Source organism: Budorcas taxicolor, chromosome 7 (genome assembly GCF_023091745.1).
Source record: "Budorcas taxicolor isolate Tak-1 chromosome 7, Takin1.1, whole genome shotgun sequence".
NCBI lineage: Eukaryota > Metazoa > Chordata > Mammalia > Artiodactyla > Bovidae > Budorcas > Budorcas taxicolor.
Genome location: NC_068916.1, coordinates 43,041,426 through 43,055,331, shown reverse-complemented (window position 1 = coordinate 43,055,331; position 13,906 = coordinate 43,041,426). Strand labels below are relative to the sequence as shown.

The 13,906-nt window shown below is 59.7% G+C and overlaps 1 protein-coding gene and 1 non-coding gene across 7 annotated transcripts in view; one reads left to right on the top strand and one right to left on the bottom strand.

Moving 5' to 3' along the window:
• Positions 1–483: 483 nt before the first annotated feature.
• LOC128051852 (U6 spliceosomal RNA) lies at positions 484–590 on the bottom strand. Its single transcript, XR_008199771.1, has one exon. It is a non-coding gene; the product is annotated as a U6 spliceosomal RNA (small nuclear RNA).
• Positions 591–857: 267 nt separating this feature from the next.
• Positions 858–13,906, top strand: part of MED16 (mediator complex subunit 16) — a 47,919-nt gene continuing 34,870 nt past the window's right edge. For 4 of the 6 annotated variants that reach the window (XM_052644425.1, XM_052644424.1, XM_052644420.1 and 1 more), the window contains exons 1-15: positions 866–978; positions 2,233–2,410; positions 2,957–3,064; positions 3,317–3,486; positions 4,911–5,342; positions 5,983–6,088; positions 7,753–7,908; positions 8,148–8,359; positions 8,956–9,162; positions 10,016–10,226; positions 10,597–10,730; positions 10,882–11,074; positions 11,568–11,784; positions 13,024–13,107; positions 13,594–13,734. In XM_052644425.1, coding sequence (XP_052500385.1) covers positions 2,278–2,410; positions 2,957–3,064; positions 3,317–3,486; positions 4,911–5,342; positions 5,983–6,088; positions 7,753–7,908; positions 8,148–8,359; positions 8,956–9,162; positions 10,016–10,226; positions 10,597–10,730; positions 10,882–11,074; positions 11,568–11,784; positions 13,024–13,107; positions 13,594–13,720 — 2,490 coding nt within the window. In that variant the 5' untranslated portion in view covers positions 866–978; positions 2,233–2,277 and the 3' untranslated portion in view covers positions 13,721–13,734. Of the gene's footprint in view, positions 979–1,789; positions 1,880–2,232; positions 2,411–2,956; positions 3,065–3,316; positions 3,487–4,910; positions 5,343–5,982; positions 6,089–7,752; positions 7,909–8,147; positions 8,360–8,955; positions 9,163–10,015; positions 10,227–10,596; positions 10,731–10,881; positions 11,075–11,567; positions 11,785–13,023; positions 13,108–13,593; positions 13,735–13,906 lie in introns of those variants that run through there. The other 2 variants (XM_052644421.1, XM_052644423.1) reach the window with 2 other exon arrangements.

Genomic DNA, 13,906 nt, shown 5'->3' with positions numbered 1-13,906 from the left:
ACCGAGTCGATGAACATGAGTTTGAGTAAGCTCAGGGAGTTGGTGATGGACAGGGAAGCGTGGCATGTTGCAGTCCATGGGGTCGCAGAGAGTCGGACACAACTGAGCGACTGAACTGAACTGAGAGGACCGGCTGGGGCTCAGGGCATGGGTGTGGGGCCCAGGGCAAGCCCACAGGCTGCCTCCAGACCCACGCGGACTCCGTCCTGTCCAGCTTCCTGGTTGGCTGTGTGGATTCTCCACACACCGCGTCCCTAGACAGCCCGGCCCCCAGACCTTTGCCCAGATGTTGCCTGCTCTCTGGCATAGCCTTCCCTGCAATCAATCCCATGTCTTTCTGGAAAAGACCTTCCAAACTGGGGAGAGTCCGACAGCTTTTGGAGGAGGAGTTGAGGATGGAGACTGATTCTACCGGCCCTTGATGGGTTGAGTTACCTTGCTTATAAGCGAGTTACACCTTGGCTAGACATCGTGATAAAAGGCGAAAATATGGAACGCTTCACGAATTTGCGTGTCATCCTTGCGCAGGGGCCATGCTAATCTTCTCTGTATCGTTCCAATTTTAGTATATGTGCTGCCGAAGCGAGCACGAACAGCGAACAGACGCCAGAACTATTTATAGTAGACAGAATCAAATACTTTACGGTGAGGGTGAATTCTATCAAAAACCAATACAGCAATTTTCCTTTTTTTTACTAAATTAGTGCAATAATGGCCTAATCTAAGGGGATTATTCACTTAAATTGAGAAAGTTTGTTTTTTCCATCAAATATAACGCAGATGGCTGTTGGAAAGGCACGATTGTATGCAAATTACCCCGGAAGCGGGGCGGAGCCACTGAGGTCCCAGAAGTCTCCGGGAAGCAGCCGGGCTGCGCGGGAGACTCGTTGGTCCTGGGAAGATGGCGGCGCCGGAGCCGGGGCGTTAGAGCGAATGCAGACGGCAGCCTCCTTCTCGGTGGGCGTACAGGCTGGTCCAGTGAGTGTGGGGCTGGGGGCTTGGGCAGTCGGCCAGCCTCCGGATGGCGCCGACGCTGCTGGGATTATGGGTCGGAGCAGGGCCTGTGGAGTCAGAGGGCGGTCCTGGAGAGCCGAGGGTGCTGGGTACGCTCCCTGAGGGCTCTAGGCGTGGTCTGAGGGTCGTGGCGGAAATTTGGGGTGACCTGAGGCTCCCTGCGTTGGGCGGTGTAAAATCGGGGAGGGCCTAAGGTTGTACCTCCCGGGGAGGGCCTGGGATGCATTTGAGGCGGGGCTTAGGGACTGTCGGGCGGGTTGGGGCGGGTCCTGGGTGGCCAGGTGGCCAGGTGTGTGGAGGAGGGGCTTTGGGATTGTTTTGGAGACTTTGGAATAAAAACAGAAGTTTAGGCCGGGCCTGGGGACGCCAGGGACAAATTGAGAGTGGGGTCTGGAAGGCACATTTTGTAGGGGCGGGGCCGGAGGGCTTTGGGGGCAGAGCTTAAAATGACTGCTGGTTGGGCTTGTGGGCGGGGTGTCAGTGTTCCGGGGCGGGGCTTTAAGAAGCAGCGGGTAATGTGATTGGGAAGGTGAAAGGAAATAACCTTAGTCGCGGCTGGGTGCAAAGAGCCTGCTGAGGAAGCTTTCACTGACCCTTTCTGTACCCCTGGAAGCCAGGCCCCAAGTTGCTGCCTAACCCCCACCCTGCCTCCCTGCCTCTGTCTAAGGCAGCCTCACTGGTTCTCCTGTGTCCTCCTTAAGAATAGACCTGGGTGCTACTTCTTGTCGCAGCTTTCACTGTCCCCGTCACTGTGCACCTGGACCAGCGCCGCCACCTCTACCCCATTCCCCAGCCGTGCCCTTCAGACAGCCAGAGGGGCCTGTGAAACAGAAACAGGCTTCTTGGGGCTCCCATCTCCCTCCTGGTAAAACCCCCAGGCCCTGCAAGACCTGCCTCATCCCCTCCCCAACCTTACCTTGCTCCATGCCCCCACTCACTCTGTTCCTGCTCTGCAGGCCTGGACACTGCTTGAGCACCCCAGGCTCAGTCAAGCCTCTGGGCCTTTGCACTGGCTGTTATCTCCGCTTGGCATGCTCTTCCTCCCAGCTGCATGGATTGATCACTGGCCATGCTTGTGTAAAACGCAGTTCCCTGGCCACACACAGGGCAGGGGTTGAGTCCACTTTGTCCCCCGTGGTAACCAGCATCCACCACCGCACTCGGGGCCCTGCAGGCACCCTGTGAAGATGGATGACAAGCCTGTCTTCCCTCCTGTAGGAGCTGGTGACTGTCCTCTCTGTGTGACCTTGGCAATTGGGCACCATGGACCTGGCTTACATCTGTGAATGGGAGAAATGGCCCAAGAGCACCCACTGCCCATCCGGTCCCCTTGCCTGCACCTGGTCCTGCCGCAACCTCATCGCCTTCACCACGGACCTGCGCAGCGATGACCAGGGTGTGCCACCCCCCATCCCAGGCCCCCTCATAGGGCCTTCCCCCCAGCTCCCATGGGGTTTCCTCCTCTGAGACGGGTGCTGAGGGGCACAGAGATAACCTTGAGGAATGGCCGTGTCTGCAGGGCTGGGGGAGAGGGGGCGGTGGCCGCTTATGGCTTGCTGAGGCTCCTGCAGGAGTTTTCCAGCTGCACGTGTTGCCACCAGCTTTGCGGTGCACTCTGCCGCAGGGCAGGTATTCTTCCCACCACAGAGCAATATGCACTTCTTAGAGGAAATTAGGAAAACGTGAAACTTTAGGATGAGGAGAACCCTAACCTTTCATGGAGAGACACCCGCTGTTAGTGTTTTGGGTCCATTTTTGAAAGCACAGTTGTAACCTCACAGAAGGCCATGGGTCTCCCCTTGGGCTGCCTGTGTACAAATCATGTTTCTGGAGTCCCTGCAGCCTGGCTTTAACGCTTCCTGATAGGCTTCGACAGCCCAATCCCCTGGGGTGGTCGGGCACCAGGCCGTTGTTGCCGCACTGACCTCACTGTCCCTCGCAGACCTGACCCGCATGATCCACATCCTGGACACTGAGCATCCCTGGGACGTGCACTCCATCCGCTCAGAGCACAGCGAGGCCATCACCTGCCTGGAGTGGGACCAGTCCGGTGAGGGCAGCCTTCCACCCTGAATGCCAGGGCTGCCTGCTCTGTCTTCCTGGCCTTACTCCTAGGCTCAGAGCTGGGACTTGAAACCCTGACCTGTGCCTTTGAGGCTTCTGCTTTTCTCGCCCCTGTTTCTGAACTCACCTGTGCTGGTCCCTTGCTCTACAACTTCCGCATTCCGGCCCCCCCACCCTGATGGACTGCGCGGATGGGGCTTGTGACGCAGATTTGCCCAATCTCCCACCTTCCCCTCAGGCTCTCGTCTGCTGTCAGCTGATGCCGATGGGCAGATCAAGTGCTGGAGCATGGCTGACCACCTGGCCAACAGCTGGGAGAGCCCCGTGGGCAGCGTGGTGGAAGGGGACCCCATCGTGGCCTTGTCCTGGCTGCACAACGGCGTGAAACTGGCCCTGCATGTGGAAAAGGTGGGTGTCCTGCCTGGGGGAGCAGGCCTCAAGCCCAAGGAGGGCTTGGCTCCTCCTCTCATGGTGCCAGGTTGTCACACCTGCCACCCAGTTGTCAGCATCTGTGTTGCTAGCATCTCCCACGTGGTTTGATGTGGTGACAGCCCTTGGTTCCTGTCTGTACCCCACGGTTCAGCCCAGTGTCTCCCTGAGAGGGGAGCCTCCTGGGTCAGGGTGCTGAGTTCAGTCTCCGAGTCATATCTCAGCCGTCACTCTCCTCATTGTCAAGTGGGGCCAGGGGCTGGGCCAGGGTTCAGTATGAGAAAGCGAGGGGAACTTGGTCGGGACCATGCCTGGGTGAGGCCTATGGCAGCAGCAAGAGCTCACGTGGCTTGGTCAGCTCCACTCCCAAGCCAGGAGGGCCTCCTGGAATGATGTTGTGGGAAATGACCTTTCTTTCTATCCCTTCCCTGTGTCTGCCTCCTGTCCCTTCTCCCCTAGGGAGTGACTCATTGCAAGGCTTACTGCCTAACCATCTGGACCGTTTTTTCTGTGGGAGGTTTCTTTTTCAGACTTTCAGCATCTCCCCTTGGGGCTCATTTAGGGGCTTTTGCTTCTTTCTTTTCAACACTGCTTTCACCTACATGTCCAGCTGGGAAACTCAGCTGGGGCTGTAGTCAGCCCTGCCCTCCATGGATATTTAGTCCCATGAGCCTGGGGGTGCCTGGGTGAGCCTAGTGAGTCTGCTCCTCATCCCCAGAGGGGCAAAGAGTCTCCCACTACTCAGAGGAACTCTGTGCAGTCTCCAGCTCGTGCTGTTTCAGTGACAGATGCTTTGTGCTGATGGGAAGGAGTCAGGCTTGCAGGCCTCCCTAGGGTCTGCCTCTGGGGATGCTGGGAAAGGCAAAGCTGGGGCAGAGGCCAGTGCGGCAGTGGCTGGGGGCCCAGGGGCAAAAAGATGAAAGAGCAGTGGCAGCTGTGCTTCCCAGCACTGCCTGCAGGGGGCATATCTGAGTCCTGCAGCCACTTAGTTGGTGCCCAGCTTGCTCTGTGCAGTGGCTCAGGCCGTGCTCCCACACTACCCACACAAGGAGCCTGGAGTGGCTGAACTGAGCACCTGAGAACACTGGATGTCTGTCTGGCCCTAAAGAAAACACGGCTGACTGCTGTCCCTTGTGTGTCTAGCTGTGACCTTATCGTGTTTTTGGACATACAGACAAGGACACTGAGGGTCAGAGAGGCCTGTGTCACCCAGCGCTCAGTGGCTGAAGCCGAATCTGACTTCAGGCTTGGTCTCTTGAGGCTTCTGCTATCTGGTTCCTCTGTGTTCCTGAGGGTGCGGTTCCCAGGAGGGGTCCTCGGGCCACGAAGGTAGACCCCTAAAGGCCGAACATGAACTGGGCGCCCCCCCACCCCCTGCAGCTGACCCCTCCCCTCCCTTACAGTCTGGTGCCTCCAGCTTCGGGGAAAAGTTCTCCCGCGTCAAGTTCTCGCCATCGCTCACACTGTTTGGGGGCAAGCCCATGGAGGGCTGGATCGCTGTCACGGTCAGCGGCCTGGTCACTGTGTCCCTGCTCAAGCCCAGCGGGCAGGTGCTCACCTCGACTGAGAGCCTGTGCCGGCTGCGCGGCCGTGTGGCTCTGGCCGACATCGCCTTCACAGGTGGCGGCAACATCGTGGTGGCCACAGCAGATGGCAGCAGCGCGTCACCGGTGCAGCTGTACAAGGTGTGCGTGAGCGTGGTCAACGAGAAGTGCCGCATCGACACCGAGCTCCTGCCCTCGCTCTTTATGCGCTGCACCACCGACCTCAGCCGCCGCGACCGGCTGCCCGCCATCACCCACCTCAAGTTCTTGGCCCGCGACATGTCGGAGCAAGTGAGCCCGCCCCACCACCTCGAGGCTAAACCCACGCCTGGGCGGGGCTGCTCTCTCCAGGGGCTCCTGCCTTTTCCAGCTTCTAGAGGCACCGCATCTCTGGCTCGCGGCCCCTCCCTCCATCTTCACAGCCAACAGTGCAAATCTCCTGTCTCTCTGCCTCTGACCCTCCGCCTCCCTCTTATAAGGACCCTGTGATGACACTGGGCCCCCTGGGGAATCCAGGGTCATCCATATCTCAGGGGCCTTAGCTTAATCCCTCCTGCCAAGTCACCTCTGCTCCATAAGGTGATGTATCCACAGGTCCCAGGACCAGGACAGGGGAGTCTCTGGAGGCAAAGTTGAGCTACCTGCACCAGGTTCCCTGAGGTCCCTCGTAGCCTTGTGCTGACCAGCCCTAGCTTCACCAGTCCCTGATGTGTTTCCCTAGTACCTTTGCTTCCTGCTGGGGCACCATGGATGACCACCCCCAGCACAGCACAGCACTCCCCACGGGAGTGAGGACAGTGGGTGGGCAGATGCAGACGCAGGCCAGGCAGGCCTGGGTTGTACCCACAGTGGCATGTGAGCCCTAAGACGAGCCAGAACCGCGCAGAGGCCATGGGCTGTTCTAGGCCCCTCACCACGCACCCACCCCTAGGTACTGCTGTGTGCATCCAGCCAGACGAGCAGTGTGGTGGAGTGTTGGTCGCTGCGCAAGGAGGGGCTTCCTGTGAACAATATCTTCCAGCAGCTCTCTCCGGCTGGTGAGTCGCTCAGGTGGCCAGGCACACTCAGACTACCCTGCGTGCAGCGAGGCGGCGTGGTGGCGGCCTGAGTTTGCTAGAACATGCCCACCTCTCCCTCCCTCTCTGACCTTGAACCCATGCGGAGCCCCGTGTCCCTGCCAGAGGGGCCCGCTTGCTGATACCCATGTGGCTGAGATGCCGGGGGTGAACCGCGGCCACACAGCCCAGGGGCGTTCCCCCTGCAGTAGTGCTCCTGGCCCTGGAGTGACTGGCCTGAGTCAAGAGGCCCCTGAGGTCCATCTGCCCTCAGGTGGATTACATACACTGCTCAGCACAGCCCCAGAGGAGTTGTGTGAGGGTGGTCGGGCTGCACCTCCTGAGTAGGGTCCTGGCCCTTCCCAGTCCCAGGCTGGCCCAGCTCCCCACCTGCCCTGCAGTCCCACCCTGGGACCTTGTTACAGTAGGACCAGACTTCATGCAGAAGGGCCTCCCGTCCTGGTGGAGCCTCTTCCCAAGGCAGGCATCCAGGTGCTGAAGGGTCTCTGCTGAGTTCACCTGCGGCCCCCCACCCCCACCCCTTGTCCCAGCCTCGTGGCCCTGCGGGCTCTCAGACCTGCCTCTCCTGCCCCTTCCTCCTCACGTTTGCCCACACTGGTCTCCCTCGGGCCCCACTCTACCAGCTACTGTCCAGCCTACAGTAGAGGGGGTGGCCTGACTTGAGTGGACAGTGGGTCCAGGTAGACTCAGGCAAGCTGTTCAGCCTCTGACAGCGGCCACTCTCCTATGTGACCTAGAAACGGCCAAGCCTGTCAGGAAGCCAGTGTGGGTGGCTGGTGCCGGCCTGGCCTGAACGTGCTCCCTCTCTGGGTATCGGCTTGGCTGTCACCATGGCAGCTCTGCTCAGTGCTGCCTCTCTCTGGGCCTCTGTGGGATGATGTGTTCCAGGAGACCCCTCTTGCTGAGACGTCTGGGGAAGAGCTCTCAGGACAGGTGGGCGCAGAGGCGTGTTATCACAGCCAGCCTCAAACTCTGTTTCAGAAACACAGCTGGACACTCCTGGGTTGGGCCACCTCACTGCTCCATCCTGCTTCCCTGAGTCTGCCGGCCCCCCAAGGCAGCTGGAGTGCTGGCCACTGGCTGGGTGCCTGGGCTTGTCTCAGAGTCACCTTGGTGTCTGGGCACCTCTGCCCATAGCACGCAGGGACCAAGCCCAGATGGATGGGAACCACCCTGCCTCTTGCTGGTGGGCTCCTTTGTGGCACTGAGGTTGTGGGTGCCAGGAGGGGCCTGTCTGTCCACCTCCTGAGGGAGCTGGGGTCCACCCAGGATCTCTCAGACCACAGGGACAGAGAACCCCGCGCAGACCAGCCAAGTCCACAGAATTGTGGAGTTTGTGTGGCAGCATGGTCTGGGATGGGTTCCCCTTCTCAGCATGTTGCCTCTTTTGAGGGGACAAGGTGGCCATCCCTGCCAGCTGACAGCCTCTTGCCCAGGCAGACACCTCCTCCCGTCACTGTGAAGGCCCAGGACCGGGCCCTGTGGGGGACCCTCGCCCCCCTTCCCTGCTCCTATGAGTTGGCTGAGGGCCCCAGGAGGGGAAGGGCACTGGGTCCAGTCCACCCTTGTTGCGTTTCAGTCTTATCTTCATTTTGTTGCCCCTTGTCTCCCACATCCCCTTTCAGTTGGTGACAAACAGCCCACAATTCTCAAATGGCGGATTCTGTCGGCCACCAATGACCTGGACCGTGTGTCTGCTGTGGCACTGCCCAAGCTGCCCATCTCACTCACCAACACTGACCTGAAGGTGGCCAGTGACACCCAGTTCTACCCCGGCCTCGGTACAGTGTCTCAGGGTTCCTGGGGGTCAGAGGGAGGGGTGCACTGTGGCCTTGGCCTCCAGTCTCAGGGTCGTGGGAACCTGCCCCAGCCTCACATCAGTCCCAGTGGGGATGAGAACACTGCTCTTAATATCCAGTGAGCTGGAAAGGCTATGAGGTTGCCAGTAAGCTGGGCACGGTTCAGCCACTTCCCATTGTCCAAGGCTGGGCTCGGCCGCTTGACCTGCATGTGCCCCCAGGGCTGGCCCTGGCCTTCCACGACGGCAGTGTCCACATCGTGCACCGGCTCTCGCTGCAGACCATGGCCATCTTCTATAGCTCTGCCGCCCCACGCCCTGTGGACGAGCCAGCTCTCAAGCGCCCCCGGACCACAGGCCCCACTGTGCACTTCAAGGCCATGCAACTCTCCTGGACCTCCCTGGCCCTCGTGGGCATTGACAACCATGGCAGGGTCAGTGCTGTGCTGGGGGTGCCAAGAGTGAGGGGAGCCCTGTGCCTCTGTGGGGTGCAGTCATTGTTTTAGGGTGAGGCCTGTGGCCTGCGGGCGTTGCGCAGGAGGTGGCTTCGGGTGGCTTCTCCTCGTGTGGGGTTCTGGCGCGTCCCCCACCCTTCCCCTGCATGCGCGCCAGGTGCCCTGTGTTGGCCTCTTGCCTCTCAGAGGAACCCATCCGTGGCCTGGCAGGAGGACAGGTGCCTCTCACATCCACTCTCACACTTGCTTACACACATCTCCATGTGTTTACACACTTGCTCACACATGCATGTGCCCCCTACTCCCCAGGAAATCACTACTGGGCAGTGTACCTACTTGGCCCTACTCTCGGCATCTGGGCTGGGCTGGGTAGGGATGGGTTTGGCCTGTTGGGGGGGACCGTGTGGCCCCCAAGTGGAGGAAAGGGCTCTGTTCATGCCACCTGGCCAGGCTGTGGCTCTGTAGCCCTCCCATGTGACAGGAGATCAGGCAGGCCAGGACCCCACATGGGCTGAGCCTGCCCTGTCCCTGGTGCTCAGACTCCCATCCCCTCATGCCCCACCCTCTCCCCACAGCTGAGCATGTTGCGCATCTCGCCGTCCATGGGCCACTCGCTGGATGTGGGGTTGGCCCTGCGGCACCTGCTCTTCCTGCTGGAGTACTGCATGGTGACTGGCTATGACTGGTGGGACATCCTGCTGCACGTGCAGCCCGGCATGGTGCAGAGCCTGGTGGAGAAGCTGCATGAGGAGTACACGCGCCAAAAGGCTGAGCTACAGCAGGTGCTGGCCCATCCCCTCCCTCCCCAGGGGCCCTCTTCTTCCCCGTGGGTCAGGCAGCCCTCCTCCCTGCCTTCTCAGCCCAGGAGGGTGCGGTTGCAGGCCTGGCTGCACCTGCCTCTGCATGTCAGTGGAGGCCTTTGCCCCTGCGATAAGAACAGTGACCTCGAGTTTTAAAGATGGGAGGGGCAGGAAGAAATGATCCCCCAGATGCAACCGGGCGTAACTACAAACCTAGAGCCTCCCTGAGGTCAGCACTGCTAGGAATCCGGAATTGTCCTCTGTGCCCCAATATCCAACACGAGGAGGAAACAGAAAGGAGAGGTCGTGTGGTTTTTAGCAGCCCACTCAGATGTGCGAGGGCTCAGACGTGTGGGCTCAGACCTGAGAGAGCTCAGATGTGAGAGGGTGCTGCCGGCATGAACTGCACAGGAGAGAGCTGGCTTCAGAGCCGGGGACGCCACTAGGGTCCAACCACTCAGTGCTCTGCTAGCTGTGTGCGCGCACGTTGATGCTATCAGTCATTCAGTCGTGGCATCCCAGGAGACATCAGGGTCGAGGAATAAGGTGGGGTAGAGCAGCATCCCCGCCCCCACCCACTTCATGCCAGGCACCCCCAAATCGTTAGGGATCCCAGACATGGCCATTTGGCCCCTGGGGCAGACCCACCCACAGGTTGAAACCCTGCTGTCCTGTGAGGGAAGGTGGGCAAGAAGGAGGATTCTGCCAGAAGGAGGGCAAGGCCCGGAAGGAGGGCAAAGCCCAGAGATTTAGCCCCTTGCCCATTGGGCCCAGTGCCTTGCTCTGGCCCCGCCCCAAGGCACAAGCCCGAATTGCTCACATCCTGGCCACCCAGGTCCTGTCCACCCGGATCCTGGCCATGAAGGCCTCGCTGTGCAAGCTGTCGCCCTGCACGGTGACTCGTGTGTGCGACTACCACGCAAAGCTTTTCCTCATCGCCATCAGCTCCACGCTGAAGTCGCTGCTGCGCCCGCACGTGCTCAACACACCTGACAAAAGTCCTGGTGACCGGCTGACTGAAATCTGTGCCAAGATCACAGACGTCGGTGGGTCCAGCTCCATCCTGCAGGCCACCCTGGCTCCCACCCCCACCCTCCAAGTGCCCTCGCTCTCTGCCAGGGAGGATCCCTCAGGTGTCTTGCGTGTGCCCCCCTGCCCCCACCACTGCCCGTGGGGACACATGGTGGGTGTTACCGGGAACAAAGATGAGACAGCCTGGGTGGCATCCCTAGGGGCACTGTGTGCGTGGGCGCCTGGAGGCTGGCGGGAACTCCAGGCTGTCCTACACGGGGTCCAAGGGGCGTTGGGTGTCCTGAAGCCCTGTGGTGGGTACCCGGAACTTCTCCCTCCAGCCCTGCCCTCCAGGGGTCCCCTGTGTGAGGTCCCAGCCTTCCTTGACTGCCTGTCCCCTCCTAGACATTGACAAGGTCATGATCAACCTCAAGACGGAGGAGTTCGTTCTGGACATGAACACGCTCCAGGCACTGCAGCAGCTCCTGCAGTGGGTGGGCGACTTTGTGCTCTACCTGCTGGCCAGTCTGCCCAACCAGGTGTGCCCTCTGCCCCACCTCCTCCAGCTTAGCTCCTCCCAGAAGCCCCACCTCCTTGCCCCCACCCCTCCCCAAAGGCCATCTGATGCCAACTCAGAGGTCCTGGAATGTTCAAACACAAAGTGCACAACCAGAACCATCTTCCCCATAGGGCTCCCCGCTGCGACCAGGCCACAGCTTCCTGCGGGATGGCACATCGCTGGGCATGCTGCGAGAGCTGATGGTTGTCATCCGTATCTGGGGCCTGCTGAAGCCCAGCTGCCTGCCTGTGTACACGGCTACCTCAGACACTCAGGACAGCATGTCCCTGCTCTTTCGCCTGCTCACCAAGCTCTGGATCTGCTGTAAGACACCTGCTCCTCTTCTCTCATTTCCCCACCAAAATCCAAGCCCTGGTTGAGTCCTCCACCGTAATGTAATCTCCCGTAGGTCAAATTTGCTCTGTTGTGGCCCCCCTACTATTTCCCCAGCACCTAGCACAGATCCAGGCACAGCGTGGGTGCTCAGTAAACATCAGCCACTCTTAGGCTTCTGCTTGTCCTGTGTAATGTGTTTCTGGGACCAGGCTCTGTCATTGTTGCCTCCCTGATGCCAAGAAGGGCACCCAGTACTCGCTGCACATTTTTTAAATGACTAAATGGGTCCCCATTTTACAGAGGAGAGGACTGGGCCCAAGAAGGGGAAGGAGCTTCCCAGGCTCTTCAAGAAGTCAAGGCAGGGCTGGAGCCTGCACCTGGCGCTCTGTGAGCCTGGAGGAAGCCATGATGCCTCCTGGTGGGCAGTGCTGTGAGCATGGCCGCTAAGTATGATGTCCTGCGCCCCCTGCTCCCCCCACAGGTCGTGACGAGGGTCCCACAAGTGAGCCAGACGAGGCGCTGGTGGATGAGTGCTGCCTACTGCCCAGTCAGCTGCTCATCCCCAGCCTGGACTGGCTGCCTGTGAGTGATGGACTGGTCAGCCGCCTGCAGCCCAAGCAGCCCCTGCGCCTGCACTTTGGCAAGGCCCCTGCTCTTCCTGGTGGCTCCAGCAGCCTGCAGCTGGATGGCCTCATCAGGTATGCACACCCACCTCTGACTCAGGGCCCTGTATACCCTTTCTTCCAGAAGGGTCTCCCCTGCCTGACATCCCCCGACACATGTCTGTCTCAGGGCCTCTGCCCGTGCTGTGCCTGCTGCTTCCTTCTAGCCTGACCTGAGTGCTACCCCCGATATTCCTCCCCTCCCTTGCCCCTGAGATTCCTCCTTGCCCCCAGACTCCTCCCCTCCTCACCCACCTCCCCTGCCCTGTCACTTCCCTCCATCCAGGCACTATATTGTACTATAGTGTACAGGTCATTGTCTTGTACAGATTTGTGCCCTTGCTTGTCTGGGTGATGTCATCCCCCCCCTGGCCTGTCATGGCCCATGTGGAGGGCCCATGTGGCCAACCTTGGTTACTCCGGCTCCAGCCAGCCCCTCGGGAGCTCAGGTTCACACCCCCCGCCCCCGCCCCCCACCATATATTGCACTGCAGCCCAGAGTGCCTGGCAGGTCCCAAGGCCCCAGAAAGCAGAACACTCTTAGGCAGACCTGGCTGGGAGTGACCTCGGGGGCCATTCTTTGGATGTGTGGAGTCCAGAAAACCCAGGCCTGCTGAAGGAGCAGCACCCTGGGTGGGGGTTTGTCCCCACTTTACAGGCAGGTAAACTCAATCTCTGAGGTGCAGTCCAGAGATAGACACCAGGCCAGAAGGCGAACCTAGGACCCCACAGGCCGCCTCCCATTCAAGGTGTCGTGGGATGGATTCTCACATGGTCCTCTACTGGGGAGGGGCCTTAGCGTCCCAACAGCCCCCTTCACCGCCGGGAAGACTCTGGGCCTTCCTCCTCCACTTCCGGATTTTCTTTTTCATCTCTAAAGCCGTGGGAGGAACGTCCTGATGAATCACACACTGTGGTTTGTGCTCGAGTTTCAGGAAACACTTTACACAGAGAGGTGGCTGGTGGCCAAAGGGCTTTCACACTCTTGGAAGTTTTCAAACTTGGGTGATACGAGTGCCCAGCCTCAGGAATCCTGATGGGTTCGCCCCACTCTGCTCTAGGTGCCACCCTCAGCAGGGGCCTGTGGGCGGAGGGTGTGTAGGAGTCCGGCTCCTGGATTCTCCCTGTTCTCACACACGCTTTGCCTCTAGGAGACTGACCCATACAGCTGTATGTGCGCATGCGCTTGTGTCTGTGTGTGCATGTGTGCGCCAGTGCACGCATGCATATGTGCATGTGCACACCCCCGAGCCTTCCCCTGCTCCTCTCCATCAGGGTGCCAGGCCAGCCCAAGATGGACCACCTGCGGAGGCTGCACCTGGGCGCCTACCCCACAGAGGCTTGCAAGGCGTGTACCAGGTGAGCAGCTGCAGGAGATGCTGTTCCACTCCACCACTGGCAGCTTCCCAGCCTATGAGCCAGGGTCCCAGGATTGTGTCTGTCTGGGGCTCCTGAGCGGGTATCCCTGGCGGTCTTGATAAAGGGTGGGGCCGAGGTGAGGGGTAGCGGCGAGCGGCTGGCCCAAGCCTGCCCTCTTGGAGCTCCCAGTGGCCTGACAAGGGCAGAGATGGAGGCGTGGCCGCTCCGCGCTGCTCATGCATATGTGGCCCTGCTTGCTGCCAGATGACCCCAGGGCCACACCACTAGGCTTGGCCAAGCCTCTGTCTACTCAGGGAAGTGAGGGGTGGTATTGAGTGGAGACAGAAGGATATGGAGGAATTAGCTCACTGTGTGGGGTGTAGGGGTGCAGGGAACACCATTCCTGAGGTGCAGTAGCATGTGCCAGGCCCTGTGGCTACAGCCAGCCGGCCTAGCATCCCATCCACCTGCTTGCTCTATCTGCAGGTGCGGCTGCGTCACCATGCTCAAGTCACCCAACAAGACCACCGCCGTCAAGCAGTGGGAGCAGCGCTGGATCAAGAACTGCCTGTGTGGGGGACTCTGGTGGCGCATGCCCCTCAGCTACCCCTGACTACATCTCAGCCTGTAAGTGCATCCTTTTTTTCTTTTCTTTTCTCTTTTTTTCACTTGTTATGGTCTTTAATTATTAGTTGGATAATTTTTTTTAAGTTATTATAGTAAGGATTACAGTGTTGTTTCTGGCATATGTCACAGTGATTGAGTCATATGTATACACACATGTTCTTCTTCATACCTT